General features: G+C 43.2%; 1 protein-coding gene across 1 annotated transcript in view; it reads left to right on the plus strand.

The window, feature by feature from the left end:
- Positions 1-334: 334 nt before the first annotated feature.
- The window catches only part of SERPINB5 (serpin peptidase inhibitor, clade B (ovalbumin), member 5), a 23,243-nt gene continuing 5,830 nt past the window's right edge, over positions 335-17,747 (plus strand). The window contains exons 1-5 of the mRNA XM_006756801.2: positions 335-461; positions 6,362-6,536; positions 9,050-9,187; positions 12,985-13,102; positions 15,542-15,684. Coding sequence (XP_006756864.1) covers positions 6,369-6,536; positions 9,050-9,187; positions 12,985-13,102; positions 15,542-15,684 — 567 coding nt within the window. The 5' untranslated portion in view covers positions 335-461; positions 6,362-6,368. The remainder of the gene's footprint in view (positions 462-6,361; positions 6,537-9,049; positions 9,188-12,984; positions 13,103-15,541; positions 15,685-17,747) is intronic.

Raw genomic sequence — 17,747 nt, forward strand, 5'->3', positions numbered from 1 at the left:
TGGAGGTTAGGGTGTTTTTAGTGGCACAGCCATATTTGAGAAGTATGAATTATTTACAACCATCACATGTGCCTTCTCTTTCATATAATAGTTCACCTTCCAATTCCTCATGGGTTACTAGGGTTGCTCTTATGTATGTATTAGGCCAAGGCAGGATTTTTTGCAGGCTCTTCCTGCCCTAGCATGTAGGAGGCCTTTGGAAGCTGTGCAGGCAACAGCAGCTTCAGCCTGAATAGTTTCTTCAATCTTGGAGAAGCTGCCAGGAGACATGAGTAAGAGCTGAGCATGCAGAAGTGGGAGGGACGAGAGTACAGGTGGGGCGTGGCCTCGGCGGGAGTGGCTGGGGTTCAGGTGAGCAAGCTGGCTGCTCTGACCACAGAATTGCTTTCACAGCGAGGTCCTTCTGAGCTTGGCTTTCCTTTTCCCTTGCCCTGTCTTTTCCAGGATAACTGCAACTCCAGGTAAGCAAAGTGGGGGTGGCAGGGCTGGTGAGTTCCCTTTCCAGGGCTATTCTTAACACAAAAGAGGTGTTGGAGCTGATTCAAGATAGTGAACAAAGCCGACATAATGGGTTATTTTCAAGGTTAGGCTGTGGGCTTGGGGACTGTTGTCCATCACACTCCACACGGGCAGCATCTCCAGCTCTCAGTCCTTTGGGAACCAGGAAGCCACATAGGGAGAGAATTCACTTAGCCATACAAGGTAAGAATCTGAAGAAATAACATGGCTGGGAGGATTTGGTGGTGGTGGAGGGTGGGGGGAGGAGGGGCATGGGCACAGCAGTGATTGATGGAGAAGGAAGTATTTCTGAGCACACTTTTGGGCCTTGGAATTAAGAATGAATTTTGAAATGCTTATTTCAGAAAGGGCCTGATACTCAAAACTTGGAGAAAGTGGCAACGCATTTGAATGTCTGACTCACCTTCCTGGTTGGTTTTGTGTGCTTTAAGATTCAGACTTCAAAACTGCTCTTCTTCTTAAGCATTTTTAAGCATCTAGTCGGTGTTCACTTACTCGAAACTGCCTTCTTCTAAGCAGAATGTATTCTCCCTCCCTGTTTCTGGGGTCTAGGATACTTGAAACAAGTTATAGATTTCAAATATGTATTCTTGGGCAACTTTTCAAACAGGTTGGTTCATCATTTCTTTTTTTACAGTAGCTGCTGTTTATATGGCTTTAAGAGTATCATACTGAAGATCAACTTAATGTGCCAGGCTGTTCTGTAGACTCAGATTCAGAGCTGAGAGGTCTTAGACGTATTTCATCTCAGTTCTTCAATCTGTAGATGAGCGTGGCTCACAGAGGTGATGACGTGGTGTTCTAAGTCACACACAGCTTATAAGTGGCAAGATCATTAGAATTCACGCCTTCAAACTCACAGCTTGTGGAAGTTTCCACGACAACATGGGTATTCTTAACAGCCTGTCATCCCCTTCATCACTCTAAAGGTTTGATAGAATTAGGTGGGTCTCAAGACTCAGTCCCTATCAGTAGGTGAAAGAATTGGCTGACTTCCTTGATTGGGGGAGAGAGAGATGGAAGCCAGCCTGAAGAAAATCCCAGAAAATGACTCAGGTCTACATCTTTGCTTCTTAACACTTTGAATTCTGCCACTTCAATCCCTCTGGGTTGTGGGTTGACTTTGAGGGTTGCAACCTCAGCAATCTTGGTCATGCTGGCGTGGCCAGTCTGGTTCTAGTTTGCTGTTAGGCAGCAGTGGGATGGCTCAGTCGTCAAGATCAGGCTTCTGAACAAACAGGAGGAGATAGGACATCTCACAATATCAGAGCAAAGCAGAGGTGCTCTTGCCATAGGAAATTAGGCCCTGACCTTATTACTAATAGCAGCCTTATCCTTTCCTGCTAACAAAGGTCTTCCCGAATATGTTTACTCCTTTCGTCACTTCCGTTAATCCTGACAGTCTCTCACACCGCAGAAGCTCCAAGGTCTCCTATTTTCTTAACCTGGCTGTGTTTTTTTTTTCTCCTCTTGAAATTGGAATACGGACAGCAGAAGCTGTGTTTTTAGGCATCTGGTGATAGTTACTCTAATAGGCAAGATTCCTCAAGGCCATTGCTTAAGGACTGGCTACACCAACTACTTAAGATTGTTTTTTTCTCTGCATTTTTCTTCATATGTCATATGGGGCAGGTTAGCATGAATGACAACCACAATCACCTGATACAGTGAAAAGAATTTTAAATAATGAGAAAGCTGTGCACCTGGCTGTGTGTGTGCATGCACGCACACGTGTATAGAGAAGAGTGTGGTGGGTGGTCTGTAGGGAGGCTGAACATACATTGTTCAGTACAGAACATGATTGAGAATGAAAGGGGCATGTCAGAACAGCAAACATTATCCAGGACTGTCCCAGGCAGTGGGACGTATGGTCAACCTGTCCCTAGAGCATTTATCTCAATCAAATGGTCTACCAACAAGTTTGAGGGCCATTGGCTTAGATGCACTAAAACTCTGGGAGTCTTTGTGCAGGGGCTGTAAGTCTAGAGAAGTGAGCATGCCTGATCCTGCTCACGTTCTAGTGCACGCCTCTCCATTCATTTGGGATTGCTTGCAGTCTTTTTGGCCCACATTTTTTTTATAGCTAACTCCCACTTGTCTTTAGGATTCACCTTTAGTGTGACTTACTTAATGGCACCATCTCTGAGGAAACCTCACTGAGATTTCCATGATAAGTGAGCTCTCTTCCTCTGTTATAAGGGTTCCCATGACAACCTGTGCTCCCCAAGAAAATGTCCAGGACTCATTACACACATTATGGCATTAGGTTGACAGCTGCTTAAAGGCAGGACCCGTGCTGGGTTCACCTTTGATTCCTTAACACTTAACTCAGTGCCTGACATGCATTTGGTACTCAGTTAATACTTTTTAAATGAAAGCGATATAACATTAGTCATTGGCAACATAAATGGCAGGAAGAGAACAAGAGATTCTCCAGGGAGGAAATGAGAAAAAAAAAAGTTTGTATTGATTAAAAAAAAGAAGCAAAGTACCTTGGTATCTCTAAAGGGTAATTCAGGACATGTAGGAGTTTTGGAACTCTAAAGACTTGTGGGAGAAAAAACATCAGCCAAGACACAGTTACCGAGGGTGGGGGTGTGGTGTGGTTGGATGCACCAGGCTGGGTGCTGGGAGAAGTGAATGCTGGGGCTGGTTTTACCACTCTCACTCCCTTTGTGGGTGGCCTGGAGAATCCCTTCATCTTTGTCTGCCTCACTCTTCTCATCTGTAAAAGGAAGAAACTGAGCCAGGCTAGATCCATGCCAAAATCTTGTCCCACTCTAAAGGTTTATGATTTTAGGACATATCGCAAAAACCAGGCAACTTAGTGATAAATTCTTACAGCTCTGTGTTGTTCATTTGTTGCATTTGAATTATTACTTAAATTTCCATTTCACTCTTATAAATTTCTAAGTGACAAAAACATGCAGTATTTTCTACATTGGAACTGTAACTAAAATTATCTTTGTTATACTTATTTGAAGGTCTTCATGAAGACCAAAGGAGTTATCTCTGTAAGAAAGTGATAATAAAATGAAAAAAAGTCTGTGGCAATTTTAGCGCTCTGAGCAGAAGTCATTAGAAATGTAAACTTACTCTGCAGATCTTGCTCATCTCTACTCTTATATCCATAATTTTTAGAGTATTTGCTACTAAAATGGTCCACGTTGAACCTGATGCTTTTTCCTGTGTGTGTAGCTCACATTGCTAACATCTGCTTAAATGCTTGGACTGCTGTGCAGCATGGGGAGGTGGCCACTCACTGTGGCCCAATCATCCCTTGAACTACCTTAGCCTAGATCAGCTCTGCAGTGTTTTGGGGTCACTTGGGACAAATCACTGAACAACTGATCATATTTATCTGACAACATCTGATTGAGGAGTTAGCTGGTGATTGTTTGCTTCTATAGCAATTCCCATGTCCAGACTTTTCCTTTCCTTTCTTCCTTCCTTCCTTCCTTCCTTCCTTCCTTCCTTCCTTCCTTCCTTCCCCTTCCTTCCTTCCTCTCTTTCTTTCTTTGCAGTGCTTTAATTCTTTATTGTTGCAAGTATTTGTCCAGACATTTTCTGATACCTTTGTCAAGCATCAAACAACATTGTTGTTGCTGGGACCTCGGCTGTTAAGAGCTGCATGAACTTCCTCAGCCTGAAGGAGATTTTTCTGACAAAGGAGATAGTCAGCACATGGATGGGAGGCAGGCCTGTTGGACTCATGCTCTGAGGATTCTCATGCAAAGGAAGGAACTCTGAAAGGAGGGTCTGCACCCATGAGAAAGCCTCAGGTGTCAGGTGTGCTCTGATGAACATTCTCCAATAGCCACCTGAATCTATATCTTGAATTGCAACACAGTGTTAACTATGTTGTGTAATGAACTGTACAAAAAGCCAACTGTACAAAATAGCTTGTATTCAGACAGAACTACTGAGACTAAGTGTATCTCAAAATGTTATAATGAATAATAGAATAAGCTTCGGTTGGACAAAACGGTAACACGAACATTTCCTTACTTTGTGGACGCTTTGAGGTGTTTGTAGTCAAACTCCCTTAGCACAGTACTCCCAGGCCTTAAACACAGGTTTTCTACACAAAGGAAGTCAAACGTTAAAAGGAAAGCTTGTTATTGATTATGCAAAATTGTTGGAATTGCTCTCTTTGAGGATAGTGAATGCATTCTGGGAAGAACTACTTGTGTTTGTTAAAGCACAATCGGTATGTTTCAGGTTATTATTTATGTGATTAGGCCTCAGTTGTTGAAGCTTTGAGAAGTTTACAGGGAGCTGGGCAGAGCCTTCTATATTTGGTGAAAAAATAGCCCATTCAAGCTTCTCAATTTGGTTGAGAAACAGCTCATGTTAGATTTTATTGTAGACAAACTCAGCATTATCAATGTTAAATTTGCTCCTGGAGAAAGGACTCCCTCAAATCTTTTGTGAGTTTTCTTTTTATTTCCTCGTGATGGACACACTGGTCCAAATACTCTGCACGCTCCCATTTCTGCTCATTGCCCTCTGTACACCTCACGCTGGTCTCTGTGACTGGGGTGTGCAGTCGTCCCTTGGCCGCTGACCCCACCCCAGAAGAAAGAATAAGGCCGTGAGCTATCCACCCTGACTTTAGATGACCTTGAGATAGGTTTGCAATGAGAACACTGGTCTGAGTTCTGTGAGCTGTGCTTGTCAGGGACATAAAGTAAAGGAGGAAGAAGTCTTTGGAGGTGACCAGTGAGCATGGACAGGGTCACAACCTGGGTGACTTAACACAGAAATGTGTTCTCTCACAGTCCTGGAGGCCAGAAGTCTGAAATCAAGATCTCGGCAGGGCCACGTTCCCTCTGCAAGCCCTAGAGGAGACTATTCCTCGCCTCTCTCTCTTGGCTTCCGGGCTGCCAGACATCCTTGGTGTTCCTTGGCTTGTAGAAACATCACTCCAATCTCTGCCTGTTGTCACATCGGTGTCTTCGCATCATCTTCTCTCTGTGCCTGTCTGTCTCTGTCTTTCCTCCTGTTCTTTCTGATAAGGACGCCAGTCATATTGGATTAGGACCTCAACTTAATTGAATCTACAAAGACCCTATTTTCAAATAAGTTCACATTCACTGGCACCCAGGGATAGGACTCCAACGTATCTTTTGGGGGAAACACAAGTTCAACCCATAACACCGACTATTAAACTGAATCACACAAACCTGCTGTGACGTGACTGTTTTTGATGCACAAAAATGCCAGTTTTGTATGCTTTAACCTCAATCCTATTTGAAACAATATGGATAAATAAAACCAACTGATTCTGTTCAGTGCCGTCAACTGCTCTGACCACTTGCTGAGGAAGAGGTGTGATCACTGGGCTCCTGACAGTGGTCATTGTGGCTGAGTATGCTTGAATTTGAAGATTTCGGGCAGAGCTGCTCACACCGAGGACCTTAAAACCTGGGCCATTCAGATCTTAGGGTATTTGCCCAGAAATTTCTTCCCCACTGGCTTTTTAAATTGCATTCAATGCAAAGTTCCTTCTTCTCTTCTATCCAAGACCATTACTTTGTTTAGATGGACTTTTTTTTTTTTATTGATTTTTAGAGAGAGAAAAAGGGAGGGGGAGAGAGAGAGAAAAACATAGATGTGATAATGAAACATTGATTGGCTGCCTCCTGCACACCTCCCCACCAGGGATTGAGCCCGTAGCCCCGGCATGTGCCCTGACCTGGAGTTGAACCAGCAACCATTTGGTGCATGGGACAATGTCCAACCAACTAAGCCACACTGGGAGGGTTGTTTAGATGGAATACTTATTGGGGTGGCAGAATTCAGGTGAGAAGACTTTAAAGACACTTATCCTTTGTTTCAGGCCCACGATGGATGCCCTGCAACTGGCAAACTCTGCTTTTGCAGTTGACCTGTTCAAAAAACTCTGTGAACAGGAGCCAGCAGGCAATGTCCTCTTCTCTCCCATCTGTCTCTCCACCTCCTTGTCACTTGTTCAAGTAGGAGCCAAAGGTGACACAGCCAATGAAATTGGACAGGTAAGCCCCACACCTAGTTTCTACTTAGAGCAAGACTAGAGCAGTGGTTCTCAACTTGCTGGCCCTTTAAATACAGTTCCTCATGTTGTGACCCAGTCATAAAATGATTTTCGTTGCTACTTCATAACTGTAATGTTGTTACTGTTATGAATCATAATGTAAATATCTGATAAGCAGGATGGTCTTAGGCGACCCCTGTGAAAGGGTCGTTTGACCACCAAAGGGGTCGTGACTCACAGGTTGAGAACCGCTGGACTAGAGTTATTAGAACCCATGGGCAGTGCCTAAGGAAGGATGAATGGGGCTCGGTGGTCAGAGATGCTCAGGATTGAGAGTTGTGCCACTACTAACACTCTCTCAATCTACTCTCAAATGTGAACGAAAGCTTACTTATTTGCCCTGAAACCCTGGCACCATGTGTGATGGAAAACCTGGGGATGTTCTAGGTAATCACAAGTTTTCCACTAATGAGTGGCCTTTGGCAAGTCACCCAACATCTTTCCATGTGCTATACTGTAGGAATCAACCAAGGTGGGTTTATAAAATGTTCCACTGCAAAAACCCCAACCAGAAATCTATATCCCTGTGTTGTGCACAACATTTATTTACATCATAATCTTTATTAGTTTCTACTGAAGTATAATGGACATTCAACCTTACATTAGTTTCAGATATCAATAATGATTGATATTTGTATATATTGCAAAATGGTAATCACAGTAAGTCTAATTAACATCATATATAGTTATAGAATTTATTTTTGTGATGAGAAATTTTAAGATCTACTCTCTTAACTTTCAAATATGCAACACAGTATTATTAACTATTGACACCATGCTGTATATTAACACCATCCCCATGCCCTATTTTATAACTGGAAGTTTGTACCTTTTTACCCCCTTCACCCATTCCTCTCACCCCACCCCCATTTAATGTTAGATGGTAAGTGAACACCCCTCTCATTCCATTCCATAAATATTCTTATGTTGATTATCCTAGGTTCAACAAACTCTTTATTTCCATGAACTCATAGCATTTAAAAAGGGAACATCTTGTATCTACAAATCCCCAGAAAGTATGACCCATGAAGTCTTCTTTTGGGTCCTGATAATTGAAGAATTTACACTTGAAATTGCGTGCACTTGAAAAAGAACCTTCAACTGTGGGAGCTGTCTTTTCACCTGTCCTGCTCTCTCATCCTCCCCCTCCCCCTCCCCCCAAATCTCTACCCTATCTCCAATTTCTCATCTCCCACTAGAGAGGGGACAGAAGAGACAACTTCCTGGGAGAAGGTCTGTTCCTCAGCAATAATAATAAGGGTGATGTACATGCAGTCGTTCCTCCAGCAGTAATTACCTGATTTTAAAATTTTCTGGTCCTTTTACCTGTCAGCAGGCATGAGAGTTATGCACGGCCTTGGACTAGCCAATGTGACCTTGCAATAGTGGGGCTGTGTTACTCATTGGTGTCATGTGCCCATTTAGTGATGTTACCTGAGGTGTGGCCCCCAGGCACAGTTATGAGTTAGGAGTGAGGAGAGAATCGCCTTGTGCTGACATCATGTTTTGAGGCACCGAGAGGCAGAGGAGATGCTGGGCTATTGATTGGGACAGAAGAAAAGTTAGGAACAAATGAAAAGGATTTAAGCCCTCCAGAAGATGACATCCTATTTGTAAATGGCTTAGAAAGAATATTTTTAATCAATATACTTTAGGTGTTTTATGTATAATATCTGTAATCCTCATAACAACTCAGAAAAGTAGGTATTTCTAGTTCAGTTTACAGAGGGGAGAGTGAAGCTGGTCAGAGCTGGGCTAGATTAGATTTCGAGTAGATATAGGCTGGGACTCAAAGGCCAGGTTGTCTGACTCTTGCCCACCCAGGGAAGCCCACCATTGATGGTAAATGACACATCAGCCCATTTGGCACTTGTCAGAGGAACTAAAGGGACTAGATAGATCCTGGCTAGAGACTCCTCTACCCTGGAATCTGATACCCGCCTAATGATAGTATCTTTTGCTATAATCTGTCTCTTTTTGTGTCTGAATTACATGGAAATTGTAACCCAGTTTCACTCTTTTCCAAGTTTGGGGAGCCTCTGTGTGAGCATTAGAGGCATCATTTTGAAGAAAGGATAAATTTCCCAATAGTTAAACCCAGAGAAGAATATCTTTATGGCAGAGTTTCTCCATGGGGACAATTTGGCCCTACCCCGCCTCCGGGGATATTTGGCAGTGTCTAGAGATATTTTCATTGTCACAAATGGTACCTAGTAGGACAGAGATGCTGCTAACATCCTACAATACCCAGATACCTAGGACAGTCCCTGAAGCCCCTCACCGGGCAGCAGAGCATACCCTGCCCGGATGTCAGCAGGGCCAAGGTGAGAAGCCTTGCTTCATGGGACAATGGAGCGGGGAGACACCACCCCCACGGGGGAGGGCGGTTACCACACCCCCTGCAGCAGCAAGACACATGCTTCATGGGTCCTGGATCTTTTTTTCTCTTCACAGGTCCTTCATTTTGAAAACGTCAAAGATGTGCCCTTTGGATTTCAAACAGTAACGTCAGATGTAAACAAACTTAGTTCCTTCTATTCACTGAAACTAATCAAACGGCTCTATGTGGACAAATCTCTGAATCCATCTACAGTAAGTGGTTCAATGCCATTAACAAGATTTAACTTTTCCCCAGGATTGGCACTGTCACAAGGTCAGACTCACAGTTTTGTTTTTTGTTTTCCAGTAAAACTCACCTCTAGGATGCTCATTTATGGCTAGAGGCTAATTGAAATAACTCAGTCCTAGTGGAGAGGTTGGATATAGCGGGACTTAATTGTAGTCACATCTTCTAGCTCAAAATACAGAGAAGCTCACGGCTTCTCTGGTCCCTCTCACACACTCATATATCCTCCCCTTCCTCTTAGCTTCCTCATTTGGAGAAATGGAGAATAGAGTCACTAAAATGTATCTCCATGGATGCGAGGCAGCTCAGGGCTCACACCTTTCTTAAACAGCAAGGTACAAGGCCTCATTGTTTGTGCACACAAATGTTCTTCTGATTTTCTCAAAGTCAAAAATAATTAACTATGAGTCAACAGTTTTCATCAGTCACACATTGTTTTGGTTCGTTTTCCTAGGCTGGTCATGAAGGTGTCTAAATAGGTAGTTCTGTGTATTTAATTCTAGCCATTTCTTGAAGGTTACTGTGGTTCCCCTAACTTTGATCCCGGAGTATAACATAATATTTTAAAAATCTGTATTTGAAACATATAGCTAACATCCTAGACTACAAAGAAGTTCATTCTCTATGTTAGTAATATAGAGTTGATTTAATTTGTGCTTGGATGGACAGAATTTTAAGCTTTCAAAAATTTAAAAGGTAGACTACCAGTTAAATATTTCACCATTTACTTTCTGCAGTAGCTGTTTGAGGACATTGGTCACTAGATATTTATTCTTGTTGTTGAAAGTCACACATATACAGCCATTTTTCTTTCAACAATCACCCAGAGAACTGAAATAAAATACTGAGATGTGAGTTAGGACCTAAGTAGAGAAATAATTTAAAAGCTCCCTAGAGGGTCCTTAGGGAGATGTTTAATACATTTTGTGGCTGGCAGTGAGGACTGTGGAGGTCATTAATCTTGCTGAGGCTCCGACGTTCTTGGGTGGTCCCCGTTCTCTCAGTCTTGCTGAGGCTCCGATGTTCTTGGTTGGGTTGCAATGAACACAATCAATTTGGCTAAGGCTATAGCTGCTCTGAAGAAATTGAAGGAGCCCATGTTAGGACATTTAACCATCTATGTTCAGTTTGGTTGAACTTCTATTCAACATTTTGAATTATTTCAACCAAACCAGGAATTGCAAGGAATTTTATTTTAAGACTGCTCTCCATGGCTCCTGTTGGTCGTATAGCACCTGAAAATTCACTCATAATAGTACAAAACAGGTGTGGTATCAGGAGGGCCACCTGAAGCAGAACTACCCGGGTGTTAAAAGTGCAAGCTCCTGGTCTCAGATCACTTGAATCAAACTCAATAGGGATGGGATTTAGGGTTTTGCATTTCAACAAGCAATAGAACTAGAATCACTGCTATAGTCTCTATAGCACTGTTTCAGACCTAATGCGCATCTTGATAAAATGCATGCTCTGATTCAGTAGGCCTGAGATTCTGCACTGCCAACACCGTTCCAAGTGATGTTAAAACTTTTACTTGGACCACACTTTGAGTAGCAAGAGCCTATAGAATATTTATTTCAGTGAGAGTAAGAGTTTTCTGCTCATAAAGTTCTCTTTTCTGTACATTTCTTCTATTCTAAGACACATAAATGTATGTACATTTTAATGTTTCTGAAATCATATTATAGCCATTACATACATTCAACATGGTGTTTCTTTTCCAACCAAAGCTGATACTAAATTGATGAATGCTCTTAATAATTGATATGGTCTTAGAATTGAAGGAATGAAACATTCAATACAAAGAAAAGTCATTGATTCTTCTATGAGGTTTCAATTTAAGGAATAATACAGGTTTTGAAAGCGTATTCATAGTAATCCTACCTAATAAAAGACTAATATGCAAATTAGCCATCACTCTTCAACAAAGATGGCAGTGCCCACAGTCAATAGGAGGGAATATGCAAATTGCTGTCACTTCTTGACAAAGATGGTGGCGGCTGGGCCAGGATACAGGCATTTTGCCCCAACCCGCTGGCGGAGGGCCTCTGGGGTCTGCTTGGTTGCTGCTGCCGTGGGGACAGAGGAGCAGAGACACTAGCTTTCAATGGGCTGGGCACCCAGCAGCTCCAAGTCCCGCAGCTGCTGCAGCATTGGGGCCACTGGGCCTGGAGGAGCAGAGACACAAGCCCACGGGGGGACCCAGCACCCAGCAGCCCTAAGCCCCATGGTTGCAGAGGCGCTGGGGCCACTGGGGCTGCAGCGGAGACACAAACTCACAGGAAACCTGTGGAAAGGGAGATAAACTATCATAACTTATCTTCCTTTCCACAAGATGAGAAAACTGACCCTGATTTATTTAGTGATATGGCCCACACCTTTCTATAAGCACAGGGTATGTTATGACCACTCCCAGGAAGGTCTGGCCAGAATACTGTCTCCAGGGAATAATGCTACGGTGGCAAATCATCTAAGAGAGGAAACAAGCTTTTGTTGGGTTTATTCTGAAGGTCAGAGAACAGGACCCCCAACATATGCCGTGTTGTTATATTGATGAACTTGAGCTGCAGATGCTTGAAAAACAACAAATGCAAGGAGAGGCTTTCACTGAAGTCTCCTGATCTGCCTAAAATCGGACCCCCCAAAAGGTCCCCTAGATGGGAAAAGTGTCATCAGCCAACAAAGACTGACTCCTGTCATAGGACAGGAGACTAGAAGTTGACATCACACCCAAACTTTGTTACAAACTATCTCCCCCACCCCCATTCATCTTTCCTAAAAACCATTTACTCTCCTCTAAGAGGCCTACATCTCCTGTCCCCTCTCCCTATGGAGAAGGTATTTAAATCTGGATTCTAAGCGACCTTGGGAGTTACTCATTTTTCCCTGGGATCTCCCACATATACACTAGGTACATATGTTAATGAACTTTTGTTTTTCTCTTGGTAATCTGTCTTTCATTACAAGGGCCTCTGCTTAAGAACTCGGAAGGGGAGAGGGAAACTATTTTTCCTCCTCCATAATTCTATCTCGGGAAATCAAGTCTTGGGCTGAAAAGTGAGTTTGGCAGGATCTGTCCCGCGGGCCGTAGTTTGCCCACGGCTGTTCTAGGGGGAAATCAATGATATTGGCATTAAAGTAGGACAGAGGGCACACGCATGGTTGCTGGTGGGAATTAAAAGTGGTTCAACATTTTTGGAGGATGATTTGGCAAAATCAATAGAAATGTTCAAGGTACATCCAAGAGTCTTCTTCTAGGAATTTCATATGCTGAGATAAAGCACGAGTGCATAAGCCCTGGTCAGAACCCAGGATGCTACTATGGGTTCCCCTTCCATGATAGGAACACCTGCTAACAACCTGCATTTTTAGGACAAGGTGGCATCTATACTAATAAAAGGGTGATATGCTAATTAGACTGAACATCTTCCGGACAAAGCCATGGTGGCAGGGCTGAGGCAGAGGCAGTTAGAGGTGATCAGGCAGGCAAGGAAGAGTAGTTAGGGGGATCAGACCATCAGGGGAGAGCAGTTAGGGGGATCAGGCTGGCAGGCAGGTGAGCGGTTAGGAGCCAGCAGCCCTGAGGGGTCCCGGATTGAAGAGGGTGCAGGCCAGGCTGAGGGATCCCCTGCTCCCGTGCAGGAATTTTGTGCATTAGGCCTCTAGTAGACACATAAAAGTCCTTTTGTTAGAGCCATATAAAGATGTGATGGTTTGACCACAGACTGCAAGCACTTTGTGATTTTATGAACTGGATGCTTTTTAGGAGTTCATCAGCTGTACGAAGAGACCCTATGCGAAGGAGTTGGAAACTGTTGACTTCAAAGATAAATTGGAAGAAACGAAAGGCCAGATCAACAACTCAATTAAGGATCTCACAGATGGCAAGTATTTTTATCTACTCTGCTTATGTACTTATTCTCATGAATCTTTCTGCTAAGCAAAAAACTTGAGCACCTAGGGGACTCCTGAGGTGTTTTTAGTACAGACGCTAAATTCTTGCCCATTGAGCCATTTCAACAACGTACATTTCTGGACTTTTCCTCCATCACCTTATCACTTGGCAGGAATTCCTGGTGCTTTGGTTTTATTTAGGCAAGTAGACCCTGCACCCTCCTGGAGCCTCAGCTGTGCCTCTAACAAGTCTGGCTTTAGACAAGTCATGAGTCCAGTTTTACATTGTAAACCTGAAGGGCTTGGACTATAACTTGATGATCCCTGAGGACACTTTTAGCTCAAACATTCTACAGGTTTTGTAAGGAAAAAGGGATTGAGAGTCTTAAGCAATCAAATATACATAGAGCAAAAGTAAAACAAAATTAACCACAGTGGATGGAAATGTGTCCTCAGTCCCATAACTCCCCGACCTGGTCGGCCCTCTGCTAGCCCCTGGCTCTTACCTGCAGCATCTGCCTGGCCCTGCCTCTGGCTCAGCACTTCCCTCAGTCTCTCCATTCCCTGAACCCTCTCTCCATTATCATTCTGTGAATCTTCCTTGTTGGAAAAGAACTATAAGTAAGATGATTTGAGTGCAGGTCAGTGTCCACATCCCTGTTCCAGGCACACATTTATATTTACACACGGAGGGACCTGTTGGGACACAGCACTTCATTGTGAGGATGTGAACGACAGTGATGGGTTTTTCAGGCACAGCTGCAGTCTGATGAGCGATAGGCTTCTGGGGCAGGGACACACACTTCCTGTATGAATGGCCAGAGCCACTCTGTGGCTGTGAGGGCTCAGGAATGATAGAGTCCATGCCATAGCTTCAGGACATGGAAAAACATTGGCCTTGGAATCTTCAAGTACTCAGGTTCAAATCTAGGCACTGCCACTTATTAACTGAAGTGTTTGGATACAGAGCCTCAGTTTACTGAACTGTAAAATGGGGTATATGTTATATAATTTAATTTTTACATGTTTTTTTGTGGGGATGAACTTAGATGATATGTGGTAATCAATAATGTGTGATAGCCAGGATGGTAGCCATAGATCTGGATGCACACACACACATGTATGCATGCATATATATTTGTTATTAAAATGAAGTCCCTATACTTTCATATGTAGAGAGAAAACTGGTATAACATCGGGTTAAACATAGTCATAAGTAAAAAGCAGCTCCTATTTAAATAGTTGTGTAACAGTTTTGCCTTTAGAATTTTTAAATAATAGTATTTTCCCTCTTTGGGCCTTTGTTTTAAAAATCTTCATAAATTTAAGGTTTTTACTGGGGAAGTTAGTTCAGTGAAAAGGCCTCTGCATTTGGAATCTGGAGTTCAAGGTTTCAGTTGAAGCCACTTCCCAGCTCCCCCACTTCTCTGGCCTTTGAGTTTCCTCAATAACGCTATTACATATTCGACAAGTCTCATAGCTTTGGTGACATAATGTGCAGGTCCCAGAGCAAAGTGAAACTGCAGGGTCCTTTATTTAAAAATGCATTAATTTTAAGATGGTGACAGCAGAGCATTAACCAGTGAAGGGACCTTCACATGCAGGTCACACGCCTGTGCCGTGGGCCCAGAGATTAGGTAAATGAAAATCCCTTGCAAAAAACACCAGTGCTATTCAAATAGGAGGACTTAATTTCATTAGGGGGTTATCGCCACTGAACTGTTCTGCTGTTGTGACTATAGTGACTACTGTTGCGATAGAGCCTGCTGACCTGGGTGCCAACTGGCTGCCATGTGGGGAGAGGCAGGGAGCTGTGGGTGCAGGGCAGAGTGCTGTCCTGGTTCTGACCTGTTTTCCAGCTGAGAAACCTAGAAAGCTACTTGGCCTCTCTGAGCTTTGGTTTCCTCAACTCTAAGACGGGGATAATGATCCTTGCCTTGCGGGATCACTGTGAGAGACATGAGCTGATACACGTGAAAATGCCGAGCACATTCATGCATTTCCATTCCAGAGCGCAGGTCTCCACCTTTGCTCCTGTGTCATCTTGGGCACATGACTTTTCACCAAGTCCCTGCTTCCTTGTTTGTAAAAAGGGGAGGAATCCACAATAGCATGTATATGCATGTCTAGCATGTGGCCTGGCTCAGGATGGGCGTTTGGTAGCTTGTGCCTTTCTTCTTCCTCCTCTTCCGTTCTTTTTCCTCCTTCCCTCCTTCATTCTCCTCCTTAGTGTCTTTGGTAAGACCAGGTGTGGGGAAATGCAAGGAGAGAAAGGAGTCCTTCTGAAATGAGGTGGTCTGGCTCTCACGCCCTCCCTGGTGTGGCTCTGGAAGGTGGTAAATACCCAGTGAGTGGACAGGCATGTGCATAGTAGGTGTAGTTGGGAAGAATAACCCTGTGCAATTTGTGGTTTCTACAATTGTTTGCAGGCCACTTTGAGAACATTTTATCCAACAACAACGTAAATGATCAGACCAAAATCCTCGTGGTTAATGCCGCCTACTTCATTGGAAAGTGGATGAAGAAATTTCCTGAATCGGAAACAAAAGAATGTCCTTTCCGAGTCAACAAGGTATGTGGGCAGCGTGTCAAAGGGCCCCAACTCTAGATTTGACAATTACAGCCACAGAAGGGACCATAGGAGTTCACCCCAGTGAGGGGAATGAAGGCACAGGGGTGGCGTGCCTTCCCTGGTAGAAAAAGAACCATAGCCCAGAGACTCTCTCTCTTCTCCAGAATGTTCTCAGAGTCTGAGCTAAGTGGGGGCTTATAAAGCTCACAGCCCAGTGGGTAAAGCCAAATCACCCACTGGAAAATGCCTACAAATATTAGGGATGATTAGCAAGAAAGGCAAAGAAGCAAACTAAATCCGAACCTCAGAGGCCTTTGAATCATCCTGAAACCTGGGTCATATGAGGTTCTTGGTCAAAGTCAATACCCTCCTCTGCTCTGTTTCTCATCTGTTCATAGTGAAATCAATGGTTATGATATTTTTAATGTATGAGGTGCTTTGAGGCAGTGTTGGCTGTGAGAAACCTGTTTTGCAGGAAAGTCTCATTAAAACTCCTGGGTGAATAATGAGGCCATATCCCATGTGAAAAAGAATTAATGTGAATAGGTAAAGTGCCTCTTCTAGAAAGGAATTCAGAGAACTGAGACTTAAAAATTGACCTATTTCATTCAAGGACCTAGGCCACCCAGAAGTCTATATGATGATGATGTGATTTGGTCTCATTTAGTGATATATGACTATGTTAAGAACACAGACTGAATCCCAGGTAGCACAATACCTGAAGGGAATGTGTTTACCTGGCAGCTCCCATTCATTCATTCTAGTTTGCAAGTTTCTCCCAGCACCTTGAGTACCTAGCATTAATCACCTTTTTTTTTTTTTCCAAATATTATAACACCACCTTCTAAACACTAGAAACCAGGAAGGAAAGACCTTCAAGATACAATTTATACCCGAGTTAGCTGGACTGGCATTTGGTACTTTTTCTTTGTACCCGCAAAATTTTATTTTCATTCCCACCTCAGGTGCACTTTCCAAAGTGAAATAGAATTATATACTTACTTATCTACATCCCTCTTGAGTGCATGGGCTTTGTAAAGGCAGAGATAATGCCTTATTCATCTCGTTTTCTAACCCCTGGCCCAGGCCCTGGTACATTAGCAGGTGCTCAGCAAATGTCAAATGAATGACCAATCTCTAAGGGTCAGTTTGAATACACAGTCAATAACAGACCAAACCTGATTGGCCTTTGGGACCACCATGGGTCCCTATACAAGATCTATTCGGCATTTCCATTGGGAGGGGACAGTCATAGCTGAGAGGGCTCCCTACCCTCCTCAAAAACCCAGACATCCTAGGGGGAGCCCGGCCTTCCCTCCACTTCCTCTTCCTAACTCACCTGTACAGTGGCCTTCTCCAAGCTGCCTGCAGGGCAGGACTGACCCTGCACACAGTCGCCAGTCACAAGACATTTGACCCTTTAGACTGTATTTTTCACACACAGGTTCTTGGGTCTTAAACATGGCTTTGAAGTGTCATTGATCTCTCAGTGTTTCACCCAATAAAACAATCAAACAGGACTCAACGCTGCACGGGGACACACCCTCCTTTAGAGTGCAAAGGTCATTACTTTCCCTTTGTTTCCTTTGACTTGCTTTTGTCAGCCCCTGAACTTTCTGAGTGGCTTTACTAAGCTTCTCCTCATGTCTTGTGGCGTCTCCTTTAAGGATTAGATTAAATTGATGATGTAATAGTATTAAAAGTTTAGGGTAGTGTTTAGTCTAACAAAGGTGGATACACACCACAGATTTTTGTATTACTAACCTAATAATAAAAAGGCCAAATTAGTTTAATTTCCCCCTCTAACAAAGAGAGAGAACAAATATTTGATGTGTTCTATTTTTTATTATAACAAGAACAAATGAATGCATATATATGTGTGTGTGTATAGGTATGTGTCTATATATGTGTGCATATGTGTGTGATGTATTATATGTATGTGTACATATAAAAGCGTAAGTCATTGTCTTTTATGGAGGAAAATAAGATATATATATCTCTATATATACACGCGTGAATGAAAAAGCAAGCAGCCCAGGTTTCTTCTCCTCTTCCAGATGGAC

The sequence above is a fragment of the Myotis davidii genome, unplaced genomic scaffold (assembly GCF_000327345.1).
Source record: "Myotis davidii unplaced genomic scaffold, ASM32734v1 scaffold11, whole genome shotgun sequence".
In the NCBI taxonomy this organism is placed as follows: domain Eukaryota; kingdom Metazoa; phylum Chordata; class Mammalia; order Chiroptera; family Vespertilionidae; genus Myotis; species Myotis davidii.